This window comes from Hemibagrus wyckioides, linkage group LG25, assembly GCF_019097595.1.
Source record: "Hemibagrus wyckioides isolate EC202008001 linkage group LG25, SWU_Hwy_1.0, whole genome shotgun sequence".
Classification (NCBI taxonomy): Eukaryota; Metazoa; Chordata; class Actinopteri; order Siluriformes; family Bagridae; genus Hemibagrus; species Hemibagrus wyckioides.
Genome location: NC_080734.1, coordinates 10,380,578 through 10,398,391, shown reverse-complemented (window position 1 = coordinate 10,398,391; position 17,814 = coordinate 10,380,578). Strand labels below are relative to the sequence as shown.

At 35.9% G+C, this 17,814-nt stretch overlaps 1 protein-coding gene across 4 annotated transcripts in view; it reads left to right on the top strand.

The window, feature by feature from the left end:
* otofa (otoferlin a) overlaps positions 1 to 17,814 on the top strand; it is a 57,724-nt gene that overhangs the window by 28,607 nt on the left and 11,303 nt on the right. For all 4 annotated transcript variants that reach the window (XM_058378556.1, XM_058378553.1, XM_058378555.1 and 1 more), the window contains exons 6-28: positions 4,033 to 4,103; positions 4,416 to 4,530; positions 4,887 to 4,941; positions 5,947 to 6,078; positions 6,638 to 6,700; positions 6,810 to 6,894; positions 6,990 to 7,149; positions 7,379 to 7,565; positions 8,725 to 8,911; positions 9,067 to 9,290; positions 11,870 to 11,978; positions 12,137 to 12,320; positions 12,720 to 12,840; positions 12,946 to 13,046; positions 13,748 to 13,838; positions 13,935 to 14,051; positions 14,132 to 14,284; positions 14,480 to 14,669; positions 15,113 to 15,237; positions 15,389 to 15,523; positions 16,643 to 16,804; positions 17,239 to 17,358; positions 17,468 to 17,629. In XM_058378556.1, the coding sequence (XP_058234539.1) occupies positions 4,033 to 4,103; positions 4,416 to 4,530; positions 4,887 to 4,941; positions 5,947 to 6,078; positions 6,638 to 6,700; positions 6,810 to 6,894; positions 6,990 to 7,149; positions 7,379 to 7,565; positions 8,725 to 8,911; positions 9,067 to 9,290; positions 11,870 to 11,978; positions 12,137 to 12,320; positions 12,720 to 12,840; positions 12,946 to 13,046; positions 13,748 to 13,838; positions 13,935 to 14,051; positions 14,132 to 14,284; positions 14,480 to 14,669; positions 15,113 to 15,237; positions 15,389 to 15,523; positions 16,643 to 16,804; positions 17,239 to 17,358; positions 17,468 to 17,629 (3,049 nt within the window). The remainder of the gene's footprint in view (positions 1 to 4,032; positions 4,104 to 4,415; positions 4,531 to 4,886; positions 4,942 to 5,946; positions 6,079 to 6,637; positions 6,701 to 6,809; positions 6,895 to 6,989; positions 7,150 to 7,378; positions 7,566 to 8,724; positions 8,912 to 9,066; positions 9,291 to 11,869; positions 11,979 to 12,136; positions 12,321 to 12,719; positions 12,841 to 12,945; positions 13,047 to 13,747; positions 13,839 to 13,934; positions 14,052 to 14,131; positions 14,285 to 14,479; positions 14,670 to 15,112; positions 15,238 to 15,388; positions 15,524 to 16,642; positions 16,805 to 17,238; positions 17,359 to 17,467; positions 17,630 to 17,814) is intronic.

Genomic DNA, 17,814 nt, shown 5'->3' with positions numbered 1-17,814 from the left:
ATCTATCTATCTATCTATCTATCTATCTATCTATCCATCCATCCATCTATCTATCTATCTATCTATCTATCTATCTATCTATCTATCTATCTATCTATCTATCTATCCATCTCTTTATCTATCTATCTATCTATCTATCTATCTATCTATCTATCTATCTATCTATCCGTCCATCTATCTATCTATCTATCTATCTATCTATCTATCTATCTATCTATCTATCTATCTATCTATCTATCTATCTCTTTCTCTATCTATCTATCTATCTATCAGTCCATCCATCCATCTATCTATCTATCTATCTATCTATCTATCTATCTATCTATCTATCTATCTATCTATCTGTCTGTCCGTCCGTCCGTCCGTCCATCTATCTATCTATCTATCTATCTATCTATCTATCTATCTATCTATCTATCTATCTATCTATCTATCTATCTATCTATCTATCTATCCGTCCATCCATCCATCTATCTATCTATCTATCTATCTATCTATCTATCTATCTATCTATCCATCTCTTTATCTATCTATCTATCTATCTATCTATCTATCTATCTATCTATCTATCTATCTATCTATCTATCTATCTATCTATCTATCTATCTATCTATACACACACTTTATCAGCCAATAATCATTACTCAACTTTTCAGGGTTTTTTTGTGTTACCTTTATGAGAATTGACATGCTCTAGTCATTTTTCTAAATTTTGAAGAGCAAAATGCACATTGATTAAGAAACTAACCAGCCATTCAGGTGTGTAAAATAGACAGTGGTAAATAACACTGTGTACAATATGTAGGAGGTGATTCAGGACTCCTTGGAAATGCTGAATTATTAAAGTTGAATGGAGATACAGCAGGTCTAGCATTATTTCTCCTTAGGCTGTAGCTAAGCATTTTTGTTTTAATTAATAACAAACTCCTTTTTTCCCCCCAGATAATTGGCTGTATTTAGTATATATCACTGCTTCTATGTCTTGCAAAAAAAAAGAAACAAACAAAAGAAAGAAAGAAAGAAAGAAAGAAAGAAAGAAAGAAAGAAAGAAAGAAAGAAAGAAAGAAAGAAAGAAAGAAAGAAAGAAAGATTTTTTTTTAATTAATATAGTTTATTAATATGTTTATTCATTTATTTTGTAAGCTATTTGGAATGACTGTAAGTCAGTCAAAAGTATAACAGATCAGAAGGCTTGGACTTTTAGGTGCTTTTGCCTACAAAAAAACAAAACCTGTATTAAAAATAGGAGACGTATTTAAGATCAGTCACAAGCTAACTTATAAACAATGCAAATTAATGTAAAGTAGTTTTGTTTTTTAACTTTTTTAATGATAAATGCCTGTTATAGCAGTTGCCAGCACTACTAAGTTCTTTATATTTCCTGTACATCATGTTGCTTTATCATTCTAAACAAAAGTGAGGACCTTTTGGTAATGTATCAGTAAAGGGACAGCAGTATTTATCCAAAACATATTTTCATCATTAATTTTATCCCTACATTTTTTAAAAGGTCTTAGGGCATCTAAAAAAAGAGAGAAACAGATGGCAATATAAGAAATATGAAAAGAGTAGCTTGTGTTTCATTCCAGTTCCTCGGGCTTATGCCTAAATGGTTTTCTGATTCACAACCACAGATGGCTGCAGGTCAGACATGAGCATTCCATCATACAGAGCATGCTGCTAGGCAAATGGAGGCTTTGTGTTGTTTTTTACATTTTCTCTAAACTGAAGAGCGCTGTACTTAAACAGACTCAAATATACCCATTTATTATAGGACAGTCAGTTCACTATGAGAAATCTAATTAAAGTATAAAGTCGAACATTATATACAAATAAGAACAATAAGAAAGCAAAGAAGAAGGCCGGTGGTTACACTGAGATTTCCTCGCCACTATAGCTTGATCATTAAGGATCTACAAATAAAATGGACTTGAGATCAACAGTTAATCACAGGATACTCTGTGAGACTCTAGGGATTGTTTGACCTGGAAGTGTCTGCTATCCTGAGTTTGTACACTGCTGACATTTAAATAAACATCTGATTTTCTCAGGTAGCGTGCCCTGCTCATTGTCATATTAAAATATAATGAAAGTCTAATGACGTTCTAAGTTATTCAGAGTTTAACCTGAAACCCCAAAGGTGATGCTTTAGTTTGTGTTTGTTGAACATGAAAGGATCTTTTGTAGAAAAAAAAACTATCTTTGATACAGCATGATATCTGCTTTTGCCTAAAGCACTCTTTTGCTAATGTTCCTGGTGTTAAACTGTAGACCACAGTTTTAGTTGTGGTTGTGTGTGTGTGTGTGTGTGTGTGCGCGCACCGTTATTTCTACTAAAACCATCTCAGGTTCCCTGCTCACTGGTGACCCTTTCCTCCCAGTACTGACTCTTTGTGGATTAGACAGGTGAAATGAACACATAGTCTGCCAGCTGCTCAGGACTGCTTTGCTCACAGGTTCCTATTATCAGGGGACCCTTGGACGCAGAGAAGTTCACAGTGTGTATGGTATGTATGTTTGTACTTTAGGCTATTTAATTGTTTACCTTTAAAGCAGTTTTATTGCTCTGATCAAAAATTTATTGAACATGATGCTATAGCCTTGTTTTTGTTTCTGACCAGAGTTTTGGTGCTTTTGGAGGATTTATCACTGAGTAATTATGGGTTTCATTAACTGCTATAGTGTTGATATTGGACACAAATGAACATTTATTGAATGGATTCAACATTGTAAATACACACATCTCTGATCTCCTAATCTCTAAACATCTCTGAACATCTAATCTCTGAACAAGTTTGTTGTGTGCATTTCTAATTTTCACTTGTTATCCATGAAAATATCACATGATAAATGTGGAAACTAAACATTATCATTAAGTTTAACTGGATTATTTTGCATTACAATACTGTATTGTATTCTTGAATGAGAAGATAGGAGGATATTAAGGAAGTTGTTGTTTATGTAATTAATATTTGAAGCATCTTGGGAACTAACATTTTCTACAAATTGTGTTCATTTGCACTGTTTCTGTAACAAACATGTCCAGGCTTCTGGTCATTTGCAGCATTTGTTTTAGAATTGATATATATAGATGAAGTAAATAATAATAATAATAATAATAATAATAATTATTATTATTATTATTATTATTATTATTGTTGTTGTTGTTGTTGTTACTGTTATAATAATAAATTAATTTGAAAAATAACAATAATAAAATTCATCATCATCATCATCATTTTATTTCACTTGTTAGTGATATTCAACTACTTACAAAAGATGTTTTTTTCTTGTCTGTAATGTTACAATTTGCAAACATGCAATGTTAAAGAATGTAAACCAGGATGCTCAAACAAATAATTGATTATTGAACTACTTCATCATTTAATTTTTTTTTTTTACTTATGGCTTATTCCCCATAGTAATTCAGCTTGATCTGACAATTCTGCCCTAATTTAAAGAAGAACAACAATAAGCAAAGTGGTATAGATTGCTTTCATCTGTTCTTGGACATTGATCCATATCAGCACCTAATTGGACAACTTTACCCATCTTCTTTAATTATTAAACCTATGCATTTGTCGAGCCAGGCTGTGACATCACCAGGCTTTTGTAGTACTGTTGATATTTGAGCTGTTTAATATCAGTGCAGTGTTACCGGATAAGGCCAGTGCTATTGTAACTGGGTTTTTCTCAGGTGAAATGGCTGACGTATTTGTGTACTAAAAACTTTCCATCATGAAAACAGCAACCACAATATTCTTTGCAAAAGATTACATATATTTTTGCATTGGAACTTTTTATATATGTTTAATGTATTTAAAAGTCATTATTATTACTGCGGTTTCAAGCCTTGTGTGGTCAATAACTAAATTTGGTATTTATGTTAAGGTGTAAGGTCTGTATACGTTACGTAATATGGATATCTGATATGTATGGGAAGTGGTGATTAAATACAGTATGTAAACCCTCAAGTGATGTATATAATGTAGACTTTATGTTTAAAGCTAATATTGTATTCTTGTACTTCAGAGCAGGGAAAGGAGTGTTTTCAGCCATGAAGCTTGGAAAAGTCCGTAGCTCCAAAGACAACCACAAGAAAGGTAAATGCGCATTTAGAGCTGAATTTTTAAAAAGCCATAGAACATTTTAGAATAGAAGAAAAATACAGGAATAATAGCTCAAGTGAATAGACTTTCATCTAAATGCTTGTCAGCAATTATAGGTAGAGGATTATTTGCAGCACAGATTACTGTGGTTCTGCTTTATATCTGCTTTAAAAGCATTCTGCTCATCATTCCATTATGAGTCCTGATGATTAGGAATGACTTTCTTGTATTGTTCAGTACTGCTGTGTTTGACTGTCTGAAGGTTAACGCTTGCATTATACCTTTCGATCTAATTTTTTTGGCTAGATGATCCGGCCATTTTGGAAACTGAGGATCTTGACCATAAAGGCATGAAGCGTGATCCTGACACTATCTCCCTGGCCTCTGTCACTGCAGTGACCACTAATGTCTCCAATAAGAGGTAGATCCTCTCTCAGAGTTTAAATATGTTATTTTTAAGGCCTATTAAACCTAGTGAAGTTTGTGTCTTTCCTTGCTGCTTGGGTTTAGATAAATTTATCTTTTGAGCCATTAATACTTATATTTCTACCTGTGATAGTGGATATATTCTGGGTATAAATATCAGTTTAGAGTAAAAGTATCTTAATTTCCTTTTAGAGTAAAGCTTTAAAGGTACACTATACATCAATTACCAGGTAAAATATACAAAAAGTGTATGTTTAAAGGTACCATCTCAGTGACTGGTACAAATGAATACCCTTTATTTTTTGAGAGTGCAGGGCCATCATTTAATGAATCTCCTTTCATATGTTCCAGATCAAAGCCAGATATTAAGATGGAGCCTATTGCAGGAAGGCCTGTGGATTACCAGGTATGTAGTAAAGTAAAGAGAGTCAGACTAACAACTCACAAATCCTCTATGTATGATTAATTTAATTTCTGGGCTTTTAATAATGTACTAACAAATGTTCATTCTGTATGTTTACAGCTGATTATGTGTACTTTTCTCTGAAATGTGAATGCTTTGAGACACTGCATTAAATCCTGGCCTTTGATGATTTAGCTCTAATTATGCTCAGACTGGCTTCTGTGCTTTGTTTATTCCTCGAATCAAATTTATTTTGATACGCAGGTGAATTCTAACATAACCCATAGCTTTCATGTTTTTTTTTCTCCCCAAGATAGCTATTAGCTATTGATAAACCTATTCTTACATGAAATTATTCATGTCTGACACCTTTGCACAAGAAATTGCAGATTATGTACTACTTTTGGATTCACTGCTTACTATTTAGATTTCAAAATATAAAGACAGTTTGGAGAGATTTGAAGGCTCTGGTACTTACTTTGGGAACTAGGAACCAAAATTTAGTTCCCCAGGCTTCATTATTAGGCTTCATGATATTAGCGTGCTTTCTGTTTTGCAGTGGAAATCCACAAACAATACTATGATAGATGCTGAAAATGATTTCTGGTCCAGGAAACATCAATTATAATATCTAATTATAATTCTGATAATATCTGTGTAGGATTCATAATCATAATAATGATCTGTGTAGGAATATATTCATACTAACCCGTGCAAAAAAGTTCTCCTCCCAGCAACCTAATCAGATTATCTGTAGATCTGAAAAGGATTAATGTAATACCCCAAAACAGAAGGTGAAAGCTAGGTGAAAGGAAGGTTTCAAACTCAACTAATTTAGAAAAGTAGAACAAATAGCCAGCTAAAGAATTCTCAGGGCACCTTTTAAATAGTGAAATGGTGTGTGCAACACGATGGTGTGTGTAAATAGTGCAATGGCTCCAGGCCCAGAGCTGTGGAGAAAGGAAGCTATAATAATTCCTATCATTAAAGATGTAATTTGCTTTGCAGATTAGTGTTATGGTGATTGAGGCACGCCAGCTGATGGGTTTAAACATGGATCCTTTGGTGTGTGTGGAGATCGGAGAGGAGAAGAAGTATACGTCTATGAAAGAGTCAACAAACAGTCCTTACTACAGTGAGGTGAGCAACCTTGGACTTGCATTTCAGTGGCACAATCCAACAGACTGCCCCGTCTTCCATTAAAACCCCTGTCTTTTTTTACTTTTTCATCAAATAATTAAATATTTAATAAAAATAAAGATTTTTAACCATCTGTCTAATGGACAATAATGCAGTGATGCTGTGTATTTGGCTCAATGGTGTTAGTGGTGTCCATAGACCTTTCATTTAAAATACGTCAGTGATCAGTGAAAGTCAAGTAGGTCTCAAAAATAACTTAATTGGCTGGTGACTTCTTGAAATGAACATCTTGATTCTTTAGTCCGTTATTTTATTTTATTTTATTTTATTTATTTATTTATTTATTTATTTATTTATTTATTTATTTTGAAAATGGTGGTATTTCTTTCATTCTTTAGCTGATAAATTATGACATTCATGACATGGCATTTGAGACAGACTCTAATTTTGATTAATGCTTTGTGGTGACCTAAACATACTGTTGGAAAGTGTATATTGTACTACTTTAAAGAATCAGTAATAGATTCATGTTCATACTGAAATCTTGCTCTGTTTCTAGTACTTTGTCTTTGACTTCCATCTTCCTCCGGATGTCATGTTTGACAAGATCCTGAAGCTTTCGGTGAGTACACTCCATCTGCCATAGTGGGAAACCCTGGTATATGAAATGTTTTTGTAAAAGAATTCTAAACATGATCATTATATTCCTGACTCTTCTGATGATCCTGCAGGTCATTCATTCCAAAAACATATTGCGAAGTGGCACACTAGTTGGCACATTTAAAATGGACATAGGAACAATCTACGCACAACCAGGTAAGTAATAAATGAAAATATATCAGACACATTACGATATTTTGGATTAATAAACAAAGTGTTTCATTGCTCTTTTTGATGGCTTTTTGATGTAGAGCACCAGTTCTACCATAAATGGGCCATGCTGACTGACCCTGATGACATCACAGCAGGCTGCAAAGGCTATGTCAAATGTGACATAGCGGTGGTAGGGAAAGGAGACAACATTAAGACCCCACACAAGGCCAATGAGTTAGACGATGATGACATAGAAGGGTAAAACATTTAGTTTAATCTATGCAGATAGTCAAAATAAGTTTAATTCAAAAGATAACCTGTCAGTCAAACATTTTATTTGGGATAGGACATAGCTTCGTCATAATCACAATCGCCATGCACTTAGTTATGCATATAATTTATATAACATATATAATATATTTTGAATATTACTATTTTTTACCCCAAAGCCAAAACAAATTTCCTTATAATAGACTGATTCTTTCAGGAATCTTCTGGTGCCTGAGGGCATCCCAGCAGAAAGGCAGTGGGCCCGCTTCTATGTGAAGATCTTCCGAGCAGAAGGTCTGCCAAAAATGAATGCCAGCATCATGGCCAATGTGAAAAAGGCTTTAATTGGAGACAACAGAGACCTTGTGGACCCTTATGTTCAAGTGCAGTTTGCTGGGCAGAAGGTAAGTCAACTATGCTGAATGCTCACTGTTAGCGTTGCAGTGCATAGGATTAATTTTTCTTTAAAAAAAACCCCATGGTGTTCCTGAGCTGCATGTTCCTTTGGTAAGGCTGTAATAGTATCTCACAATCAAACTGACTGACAGGAGTTTTTGGATGCATCACTGATAACACACATCTATCTAATCTTGGCACAGTGTCACATGCAGCTTCTTTGTTATTAGGAAGCTGTTGCCTTAACATTGTTTTAAATCATGTTCCACTGTTTATCACTTGATGGGAAGTTATTAAGCTGTTGATAGCAATAAGATATGTGTTACACATCAAGCCAATAAAACAACATATTATGCCAAATAATCACAGTAAGAAAGCAGTATGAATAGAAATTCAGCTGAATCGGCTTTTTGCATTGTGAGAGTGGGGAGATTTAATGAATAATCCCCAAGAGTCTATACTGTTTTCCAGCACTAATGGATTTTAATTGCACATGAAAAAGCAGACTTCTTCCTAATTAGTAAACTCTGTGATGTACATTGCATATTTAGTGATGACCGATCAGTAGGGTGGGTGTAGACACCATAACATCTGTCAATGTGTGGTCCTTGAGTAAAAACTCCATCAGCTACATGAGGCCCTCGTTATTGCTCTCTGCTCTCATTCTCTGCACCCTGAACCCAGTGTACTTACAATCTGGGATAGGTGGAGAAAAGAATTTCAACATGCTGTACTTGTAAATCTGGAAGTAAATGCTGTTTTATTTGGATACTCTGTTTGATGTATACCAGCTGCCTGGTAAATAACATTTTAAGGTACTGCATACTAAAATAATATAACAGTTCTTACTATTTATTGTTACTATTCAGCTATAATACTTCGTGCATTGTATGCATTTTGGAACAGAGCCTTAAATTTTTATCATTAAAGTTTACTAAATTGCCAGTTGCAACAGTCAGATTAATACATACACAAATCTTCTTCCACTAATAGTATGGAATCACATTTTTCTTAACAAAAAATTTTAGCAGCATTAATAGGCTGCCTTTAGCTAATATGCTTGTGTACTCTGTGCTACTTACCTACAACTCTTTTACAACAATATAGACTGTGTCTAATGCTGCAGACCCTTTCCATGATGTGCATTACGTGTATGTGTGTACACAGGGAAAAACCTCAGTCCAGAAGGGCACCTATGAGCCCATTTGGAACGAACAACTCGTCTTCACTGAGATGTTCCCACCCCTGTGTAAACGCTTGAAAGTTCAGATCCGGGATTCCGACAAGGTTAACGATGTTGCCATAGGAACTCATTTTATTGACCTGCGCAAGATTTCAAATGATGGAGACAAAGGTACAAGGAAAGGGCATGCTGTCACCACTGTATGAGACTTTGAAATGGGAACAGAAGGTCTACTTATAGAGTACATTGTTTAAGACATTAGCAGGGAAATTGGTGTTTTCCCAGAAGCATAAACATTTTGGCTCACCTCTCTGTCTCCTCTTTAGGCTTCTTACCCACATTGGGGCCAGCCTGGGCGAACATGTATGGCTCCACACGCCAGTACACACTAATGGATGAGCACCAGGACTTAAACGAGGGGATCGGAGAGGGTGTGTCGTTCAGGGCCCGTCTCCTTGTTAGTCTTGCTGTGGAGATCTTGGATACGTCCTCTTCAGATATAAACATCTCCTCTGAGGTCCAAGTGGAGCCAATCTCAAATGTTTCAGAAGTAAGATACTAAATATTTGCAGGCATTAATTCATTATTTTGGTTATTCACAATGCATTCCAGGCTTCAATTAATGTATATTTTTTTAAGTGCTTGGTGCAGCATTAGTAGGGTTAGAGTTAGGGTTATGTAGGAAAGAAACAATGCTAGAAACAGCTCATCTCATCTCCAGGCAGTTTATGTGCCATGAAATATGAAAGTCCAAAAAAAGGACTTATTAATTAGCTTCGCCCCCAAACCTGAGAAACTTCCTGTGTTCTGTCAGAATCTCAGTATGAAATGTATGTTCACAGAGTATTGTTCAGGTCATGGAGAGCTAAAATTTGACTCAGCCCCCTGTTCCTCTTGGATACTAAAAAGTACCCCCTGTGGAAGCCTGACTCCCTCTTACGAAGAGGTACATTTTCTATGGCCCCATTGGCCACGTTAGACTGAAGTTCCTATGTTAGAAAAGGTTCTGTGTGTACTACAGTGGGCTGTTCACAGTGGAATCCAGGAGAATGAGAAGCAGACTGAATTCTGTTACCTTTATGGTATTCAGAAACCGCTGAGATACATTTGGCAGTAATTACCATGCTACCAAATCTGCCATATGACCTGAAAGAGGTATAATTTTTTTTCTGATAAAATAGGCTGAAGAGAGAGAATTTCCACATCATTTTGGTATAATATATAGATGTTTTCTTATATTGAGGTTTATTACAGTTGACAGAAAAAAACTACATTTGGTCAAAACCTTTTTTGTCATTTTTGGCTGTTTTCCAGAATTCTGTCACAGTGGCATCTGACAGATATCTCCAGCTTTTCTACACATATATATAAAAGCACAGGTTCCCTGGTCCAAGAGTACACATTTTAGTCCTTTTCTGCTCCCAACACTGATTCAACTAATCAGCTGATTAACAGCTCTTCCTGAGTGGACGTGGGTGTGTTAAAGCATGGAAAACACTAAAATGTGCAGGACAGCAGGTTCACAGAGACCAGGGTTGTGAACCCATAAGAACAGAAATAAAGTAATTACACATAAGTAGATATTTTGGATGCATCCACCAATATATCTATCAACTTTAATATTTCATTTATTTATTATTTTCTACATTGTGGAAGTGGATCTCCATTTTCTGAACAACTAATAATTAGATCATAAGATATATATTGTAGTATAATGTATTTTTGTTATTGAGAATAAAACCCCCAGAACTCATGTAATAACAAATCTTCCTGTGTTCCATCCAAAAACATGCTGGTAGATGGACTAGCTACTTTATGTGTGAAAAGCAGGAAAGCTCTGTATCTTCAGGTTTGGATCTCATTTTGCACTTGTGCCCATGGGACCATCTTTTTCCAAAGGGCGAGGATTGGTTTTCTCCAGAGGTTTGCACAGAGATACTCCATACTAATTCTGATGTTTAGAATGTTTAATGGGGTCGGAGTGTGAAAACACATTTATGGATCTAGACATTGACAGGAGCAGAGTCAGAATGTGTTACAGCAAATACCCTAGAGCAACACTCTAACAAGACACAAACTAGTCAATACCTCACAGTTTATTTACTTTTTATAAAGTAAACCTGGAGGCAAACCAGTGTCTGTTATTTCACTGTAAAACATAATGGTGCACTTTTCCTGCATTGCTCTGAGGAATGATGAATAGAAATAAAATTATTAAAATAATGAAATGAACTGATTTTGCTCACTTGAGCCATAATCAGCCTGACCAACAATAGATGTAATATCAGGCAGTATAAGTGGATGAGAGCTGCTCATGAGTCTGTCTCTCTTCCTTCTCTCTTTGTCTGGTCTGGAATTTTTCAATAGAATATAGAGGAAACTGTGGGAAAATAGTAGTGGGTTCTGGACAGGTCTATTCTCTGGGGCATTACACTGCTATTGTTTAGCTGGCACAGTTCTACATAGATCCACTTCTACTGTTGGTCCTCTTGTCTGATTCATCCTGAATCATCCTGACTTCTTCTGCACTTTTAACTGACTTGCTGCTCCTTTGGATGGTCCCACATGGATACCTTAAATACTTTCCTAAAATAGTTTATGGTGAAGTCTCACATTTTCTTCAGTGAATAATTTCCCCTTAGTGCTGTAGATTGGGAGCTAATAACTTATACATATAATAAATAATAAAGATCTTATTTACCATATAGAAAACATCCTTTCACCACTACTCTGCTACACTACTACATGTGTATAGTGTATCGATTTATAATCCCACTATCCACTCTCAGTGATAGGAGGATGGATTCCCTTTAGAGTCTGGTTCCTTTCAAGGTTTCTTTCTCATGTCGTCTCAGGGAGGATTTACTTGCCACTGTTGCCTCTGACTTGATCATTGGGGAACTAATGCTTTAGTGTTTAAAGTAAGATTTGCACAAAGCATTTTATGGTGATCTTCAGTCAGTTTACATACCCTCATCCCTTTTCAAAAAAATTATTTATTGGTTTCCTGTTGCGCTGCTTTGTGCTTTGCTTTTTTTTCAGTTAAATCAAAATTGGCAAACAAAATCACACTGTTCAACTAAAATATATGGTGATTTCTAAGAGTCTACAAATTTTCTTTGTGTTCAGTTTTCAACAGGGAAAGTAGAGGAGTTTTTTTTGTTTGGATCCTTCTTAGAGGCCACCATGATTGACAGGAAGATAGGAGACAAACCAATCAACTTTGAAGTCACTATTGGTAGGTAAATGATATTATCCTGATGATAAGGTGGTTTATTTCGTGTTCCAGAAACATACATAATAATGGTGTTTAAATATTTGCTTCAGCTGAAGTACATTTAACAAGATGCATTTTGATCCAAATAACCTTTCCAGTTATGCCTTCCCTGTTCCTAGGTAACTATGGTAACCAGATTGATGGTGTGAGCAAGCCAGTAAAAAAGAAGAAGAAGGGCAAAGGGGATGGCGATGATGAGGAGTCTGAGCTGATCCATAACTCCAGTGATGAAGAGGCTGAGGAGGATGGGGAGCTGGCATCAGTGTCCTCTACTCCTCCCATGAAGCCTGTAATCACTGACAGGTCAGCCTTAAGAGAACAGAGCAGATGCTGAGCAGAGCTGGGGTTAAAGATCAAAGGATAAAAAAAGCATGTAGATGTGTTGGGGGATGCTGCATGTGGACACATCCTTCCAGTGGTATTAAATAAATAATTTAGCAATAAAATGATGGGGGTAGTGAACTGAATTTTTGTAATTGTCATTTGAGAAAGATGTAGGCAGAGTTTTGAGATTCTGAAAATACCATTAAGCACAAATTAGTCCAGAGATCATCAAATCTAATTATTATTCAGGCTTCAGTCATTTTTGTTTCTATTAATATTTCTATTCTTTTTTTTCCTTCTACGTGAATCAGTTCATTTGATTATTGTATTATTTACCACTGCAGCCCTGTCACCACGGTGTGCATTTTATATTTTCAGCAATTACTTCCATTTGCCATATTTTGAAAAGAAGCCTTGTATCTACATCAAGAGTTGGTGGCAAGATCACAGAAGACGTTTCTACAACTCGAATATCATGGACAAGATTGCAGATAAACTGGTGAGACAATTTGTCTTTGTGTTTTCTAGAATTGAAAAAAAGAAGACATTTTTACAGGGTGAAGAAATATTTTTTCAAAGCTCAGGATATGTCTTTGTTTGATAGGAAGAGGGTCTGAATGATGTTCAGGAGATTATGAAGACAGAAAAGGCTTATCCTGAACGCAGACTGAGGGGTGTTCTGGAGGAACTGAGCACTGGCTGCAAGTATGTGTGCATGAACCTGTGATGTGGCACAGCGTGCCAGTGGACTGCATTATGTTCCTATAACAGTACAATCTGGAGCGTGTTACTATGATTGACCCACAGGGATTTGCCAATGATTACAATATCTAATTTATTCATTAACGACACACTGCACATTTTAATGATTTATAGTTAGATTTAATGTTGTGGACCATCTGAGAGACAAGCTGATGCCATCTCTCAACACACACACACACACACACACACTTCAGATTGTAATTTAATGGGAAAAACAGAAAGCTTATTGAAGACTAACAATGCGTACAACCAAGACTCATAATTTGTAATATTAAATTAATGTATCCTAACAAACTTCACATATTATAAGGATTGCTTTGTTAAGCAACAACCCTTTATAATGTTGTTTATTATTATTATTTATCTTAAATGATAACGGACATCTAAGCTGTTAGTAAAACTAAAACAAACAAGAATAAACTAATGGTATCATTCATGTTATAACCTGAACTACCTGAGATGTTATGCTGAACCTAAATAATACACATATTCTGACCAGTCTAATTTGTGCAATTATTTGCCCTATTTTAGTAAACAATAACCACCAACAGCAGCTTTATGAATGACATTCTATGATTTATCTAATGAATACAATCAATTTATTTATTTTAGGAACTTCTCATTTTCTGTTTTTGTTCCGACAGTCGATTTGTCACCCTGGCCAATAAAGATCAGAATCAGTCTGGTGTAACCAAATTGGATCGGGAAAGGCTGAAGTCCTGTCTAAGAGAGATGGTATACCATTATATTTACATGATACACACCCACCATGTAGAATTAATAAAAACTCAAACATAATGAGCTAAATGTGCATTGCTGTGATGTTTGTAGGAGAGCATGGCCCAGCAGGCCAAGACCATGCGCTCACAAGTGAAGAAGAACACTGTACGAGACAAACTAAAACAGGCCCAGAATTTCCTGCAGAAGCTCCGGTTCATGGCTGATGAGGTTAGATGAATGACAACTTCTGACATTTTAGCATTATTTCACGTTGATATTTTATATCTGTTTTGGGTTTTTTTTTTCAGCCACAGCACAGTATTCCTGATGTATTCATATGGATGATAAGCAACAACAAGCGTATAGCATACGCACGCATTCCTTCAAAAAACATCCTCTACTCAATTGTAGATGAAGAGATGGGTAAAGATTGTGGAAAAGTCAAAGCTGTCTTTCTCCGGGTAAGTCCCTCTGTTTCCTTCTATCTCACTAAAATATGTTTTGTCCTGTTTGAAATTCCTTTAGTTTTAAGCTTTTAAAGGAGATAATAGTCCATCAGTACAGCTGTTTACATAGTACTGAGATTTGTTAGCTGTATGCTGGAGTTAATGAAACTCTTATACTGTTGTTAATAAAGTTTCGATCATTGTATGCAGTTGCCTGGAAAGAAGAGTTTTGGCCCAGCTGGATGGACAGTTCAAGCTAAGATGGAATTGTACTTGTGGCTTGGTCTGAACAAACAAAGGAAGGACTTCTTGAGTGGCCTGCCCAGTGGCTTTGAGGAAAACAAAGCAGTTAAAGGCACAGGCCTGCAGTCGGTGCCTCCCATTAACCTCGTCTATAACAGTAAATATTTTCTCAAGTCTGTGTGTTGAGAGACTTCACAAGCAAGTGAAATCAGAGCAAAATGAATGTGTTGGCTATTTAGTTTGATTGAAAGCTTTTAGTTACTATTTTTTGAAAGAAAGAAAGAAAGTTTTATTACCTTAGCTTTTCATTTAATAACATTATAAGAGGACTATTTTTTATGCTAAATTAGTAATTATAAGTGGATCTGTAATTTTTTCTTGTCAGTAGAACAGATTGTTGGCTGACACTGTAAACTATGCACTGTTTTCCAGATTTTTTTTTTCTCTAGAACTTAAATTATCCCTGTCACATCACTAATAATGATCTTATACAACTTTATTAGTTATATAATGGATTTTGGATTTAGTATACTATAGAGTTACTTTACAGCAATTAGTATGAGCTTTTATTGGTTTTAAAGCCTCCATGTCCTTCTTTAGGTATGCAAGTGTTCCAGCTAAGGGCTCACATGTATCAGGCTCGTAGCCTGTTTGCTGCTGATGATAGTGGCCTGTCTGATCCTTTCGCCAGGGTCTTCTTTTCCACATACAGCCAAGTCACAGAGGTGTGTTTCTCTGTAATATTTACCTATGGATTTATGGATTTCTTTTCATGTTAATGAGATCTGCTGCATACTATGCTGTACACGTTTGTATTTTCTACACATACGTGTATGTTTTACTGAATTAATGTCTGTGTCTTGTTGGTTGTTTCAGGTGCTCAGTGAGACTCTTTGTCCAACATGGGACCAGTTGCTGGTGTTTGATAACGTTGAGCTTTATGGTGAAGCCAGTGAACTCCGTGATGATCCTCCAATCATTGTCATAGAGATTTATGACCAGGATACTGTGGTAAGGTTTTGATTTATGTACAGTATGCGTGTAATTATTAGAGTTAAACTGAGCTCTAATGCAGGATACTTTTGTATTTTTAGTGACTGTAATGAACCTTCACTTCACAGAAGTTTATCGAAATTTTTTCCCATTTAAATTTTTTTCCCATTGTCCTGAGTCGGTGTTTGTTCCTGTTTAACTCTGGCCCTGCCTTGTTGTTGAATGACAGTGTTGATGTAAAAGCTTGATTATGCAGAGAAACCTTGGTTTATGCCCATAGTTCTTAGCCACAACTTTAGTTTTTCTTTTAAAGTATTGCCACGTATAATAAACTTCTATTATAACTGTTATTAATAACTTTAACATCTTTAAGGGATTATATTGACAGGTCCTTTGAATTAAATGTGTTTAATCCAAACCAGAATGTTTAAAGACAACTTGAATATAACTTTATTGTTTTATATTTAACTTAATTCTGCTTAGTGTCTTTCATTTTATAATTGTTGGAATTATCTTCTTAAAATACCGGGTTCTGTACTGGGACCATGGGAGTCATCTGTAGAATTCATCTGGCTGTAAAAGATTAGAGAATGCCTGGTATCTGAGCATCACTAGGCATTTGATATGTAAGCTGAGTCATGTCTAGACCCAAAGAAAAGTTTTTCTTGAACAGTATATAGCATAATTCCACTGACACTACTGCAATTGCCCTCAAATGGCTCATTTTGCCTCACTTCCTTGCAATTCCTTTCTCTTTGCGATAAGGTATGTTCATTTTTGTTTTATTTGTAGTTTAAGTTTTAGTCTAAATTATTCTAACTGCACTTATGGTGTTGGTGCTGTAATGAGTGTGGGAGTTAAGAGCAATATTGCAATGAAAAGAGCAGCATGGCTTTTGAGTACTTATTTGCTTTTGTCTCATGCTTGAAAGTACTTCTTGATAACGCAACACAAAATCCTCATTTCCGAAACATTTATTAAAGCACTTGATATAATTAAAATTTTATCGCAGTTAATTAAGTGGATTTATGTATGTAAGTATATACAGTATATTTCTAGTTCATATCAGAATTATATCTGGGGGGTATAACCTCCATTGCCTATGAATGGATTGTCATATGTGTGTATTATGTTCAGGGAAAAGCAGAGTTCATTGGGCGAACTTTTGCCAAGCCCTTAACTAAGATGGTTGACGAGCATTACGGCCCCCCACGGTTCCCACCCCAGTTAGAGTACTACCAGATCTTTAGAGGAAACTCCACTGCAGGAGAGCTGCTGGCTGCGTTTGAGCTTCTACAGGTAAAGACATAGAAATGGTCATTACTCCTATGTAAGTTTAATGTTCTAGAATAAAATGCCTTACAATTCCAAAAAAATATTCAGAATAGTGGTATTTCTTACACACATTTAGATAATGTGCTTAATATTTGAATTGTTTGATTAAGCTCTTAAACAAGAGATCTGTGGAATTTATATTACAGTTTTTGTCTGAAAAGTTTGAGAACTATTTTAAAGCTTGCAGTCCCTGACATTCTAGGTGCTTCTCACAGAAAACTGTCCATGTTTCTTTAAACCACCTCCTTGCAGTTTGTTCTCTGTTTTTCTGTAATTGACTAAACTCCACTCCACTGATTTGATCTGCCTTCTGGCTGTTACACTGGATGGTGAAAGACATAACTGCTGTATTTCGAGGAGAATGTAGTTTGTGTTACTGAATGCTTTCCCGTACACAGATCGGGCCAGCAGGAGTAAAAGATCTCCCCCCTCTTGATGGGCCAAATGATGAAGACCACGGCCCCATACTACCGGTGCCTCTGGGAATACGGCCTGTCCTTAGCAAATACCGTATAGAGGTGAAAATCTCAATAAACAAATTTACACACTGCCCATAATCAGACCTCTTGTGTAGGGTTAGTATGTTTTAATGACTGTGTCAGACTGAGCCTCTCCATCACTCTGTAGATTCTCTTCTGGGGCCTGAGGGACATAAAGAGGATTAACCTGACGAATGTGGACAAACCTCGTGTGGACATTGAGTGTGCTGGAAAAGGGGTCCAATCAGCCCTTATTCAAAACTACAAGAAAAATCCAAACTTCAGCACTCTGGTGAAATGGTTTGAAGTGGTGAGTTCACTCTGATGGAAATAGCCCACATCCAAACTAACAGTGGTTTTGGTTAGCAGAATGTTTTCAGTACTCTGAATGTTTGTCAAATTTTCTAGGTGCTTGGAGCATGTTTTGTAAAACACTTGCCCCCCCCCCCAACCCCCTGCCCTCCTAAAATGCATACTGTATATATATCACCTAAG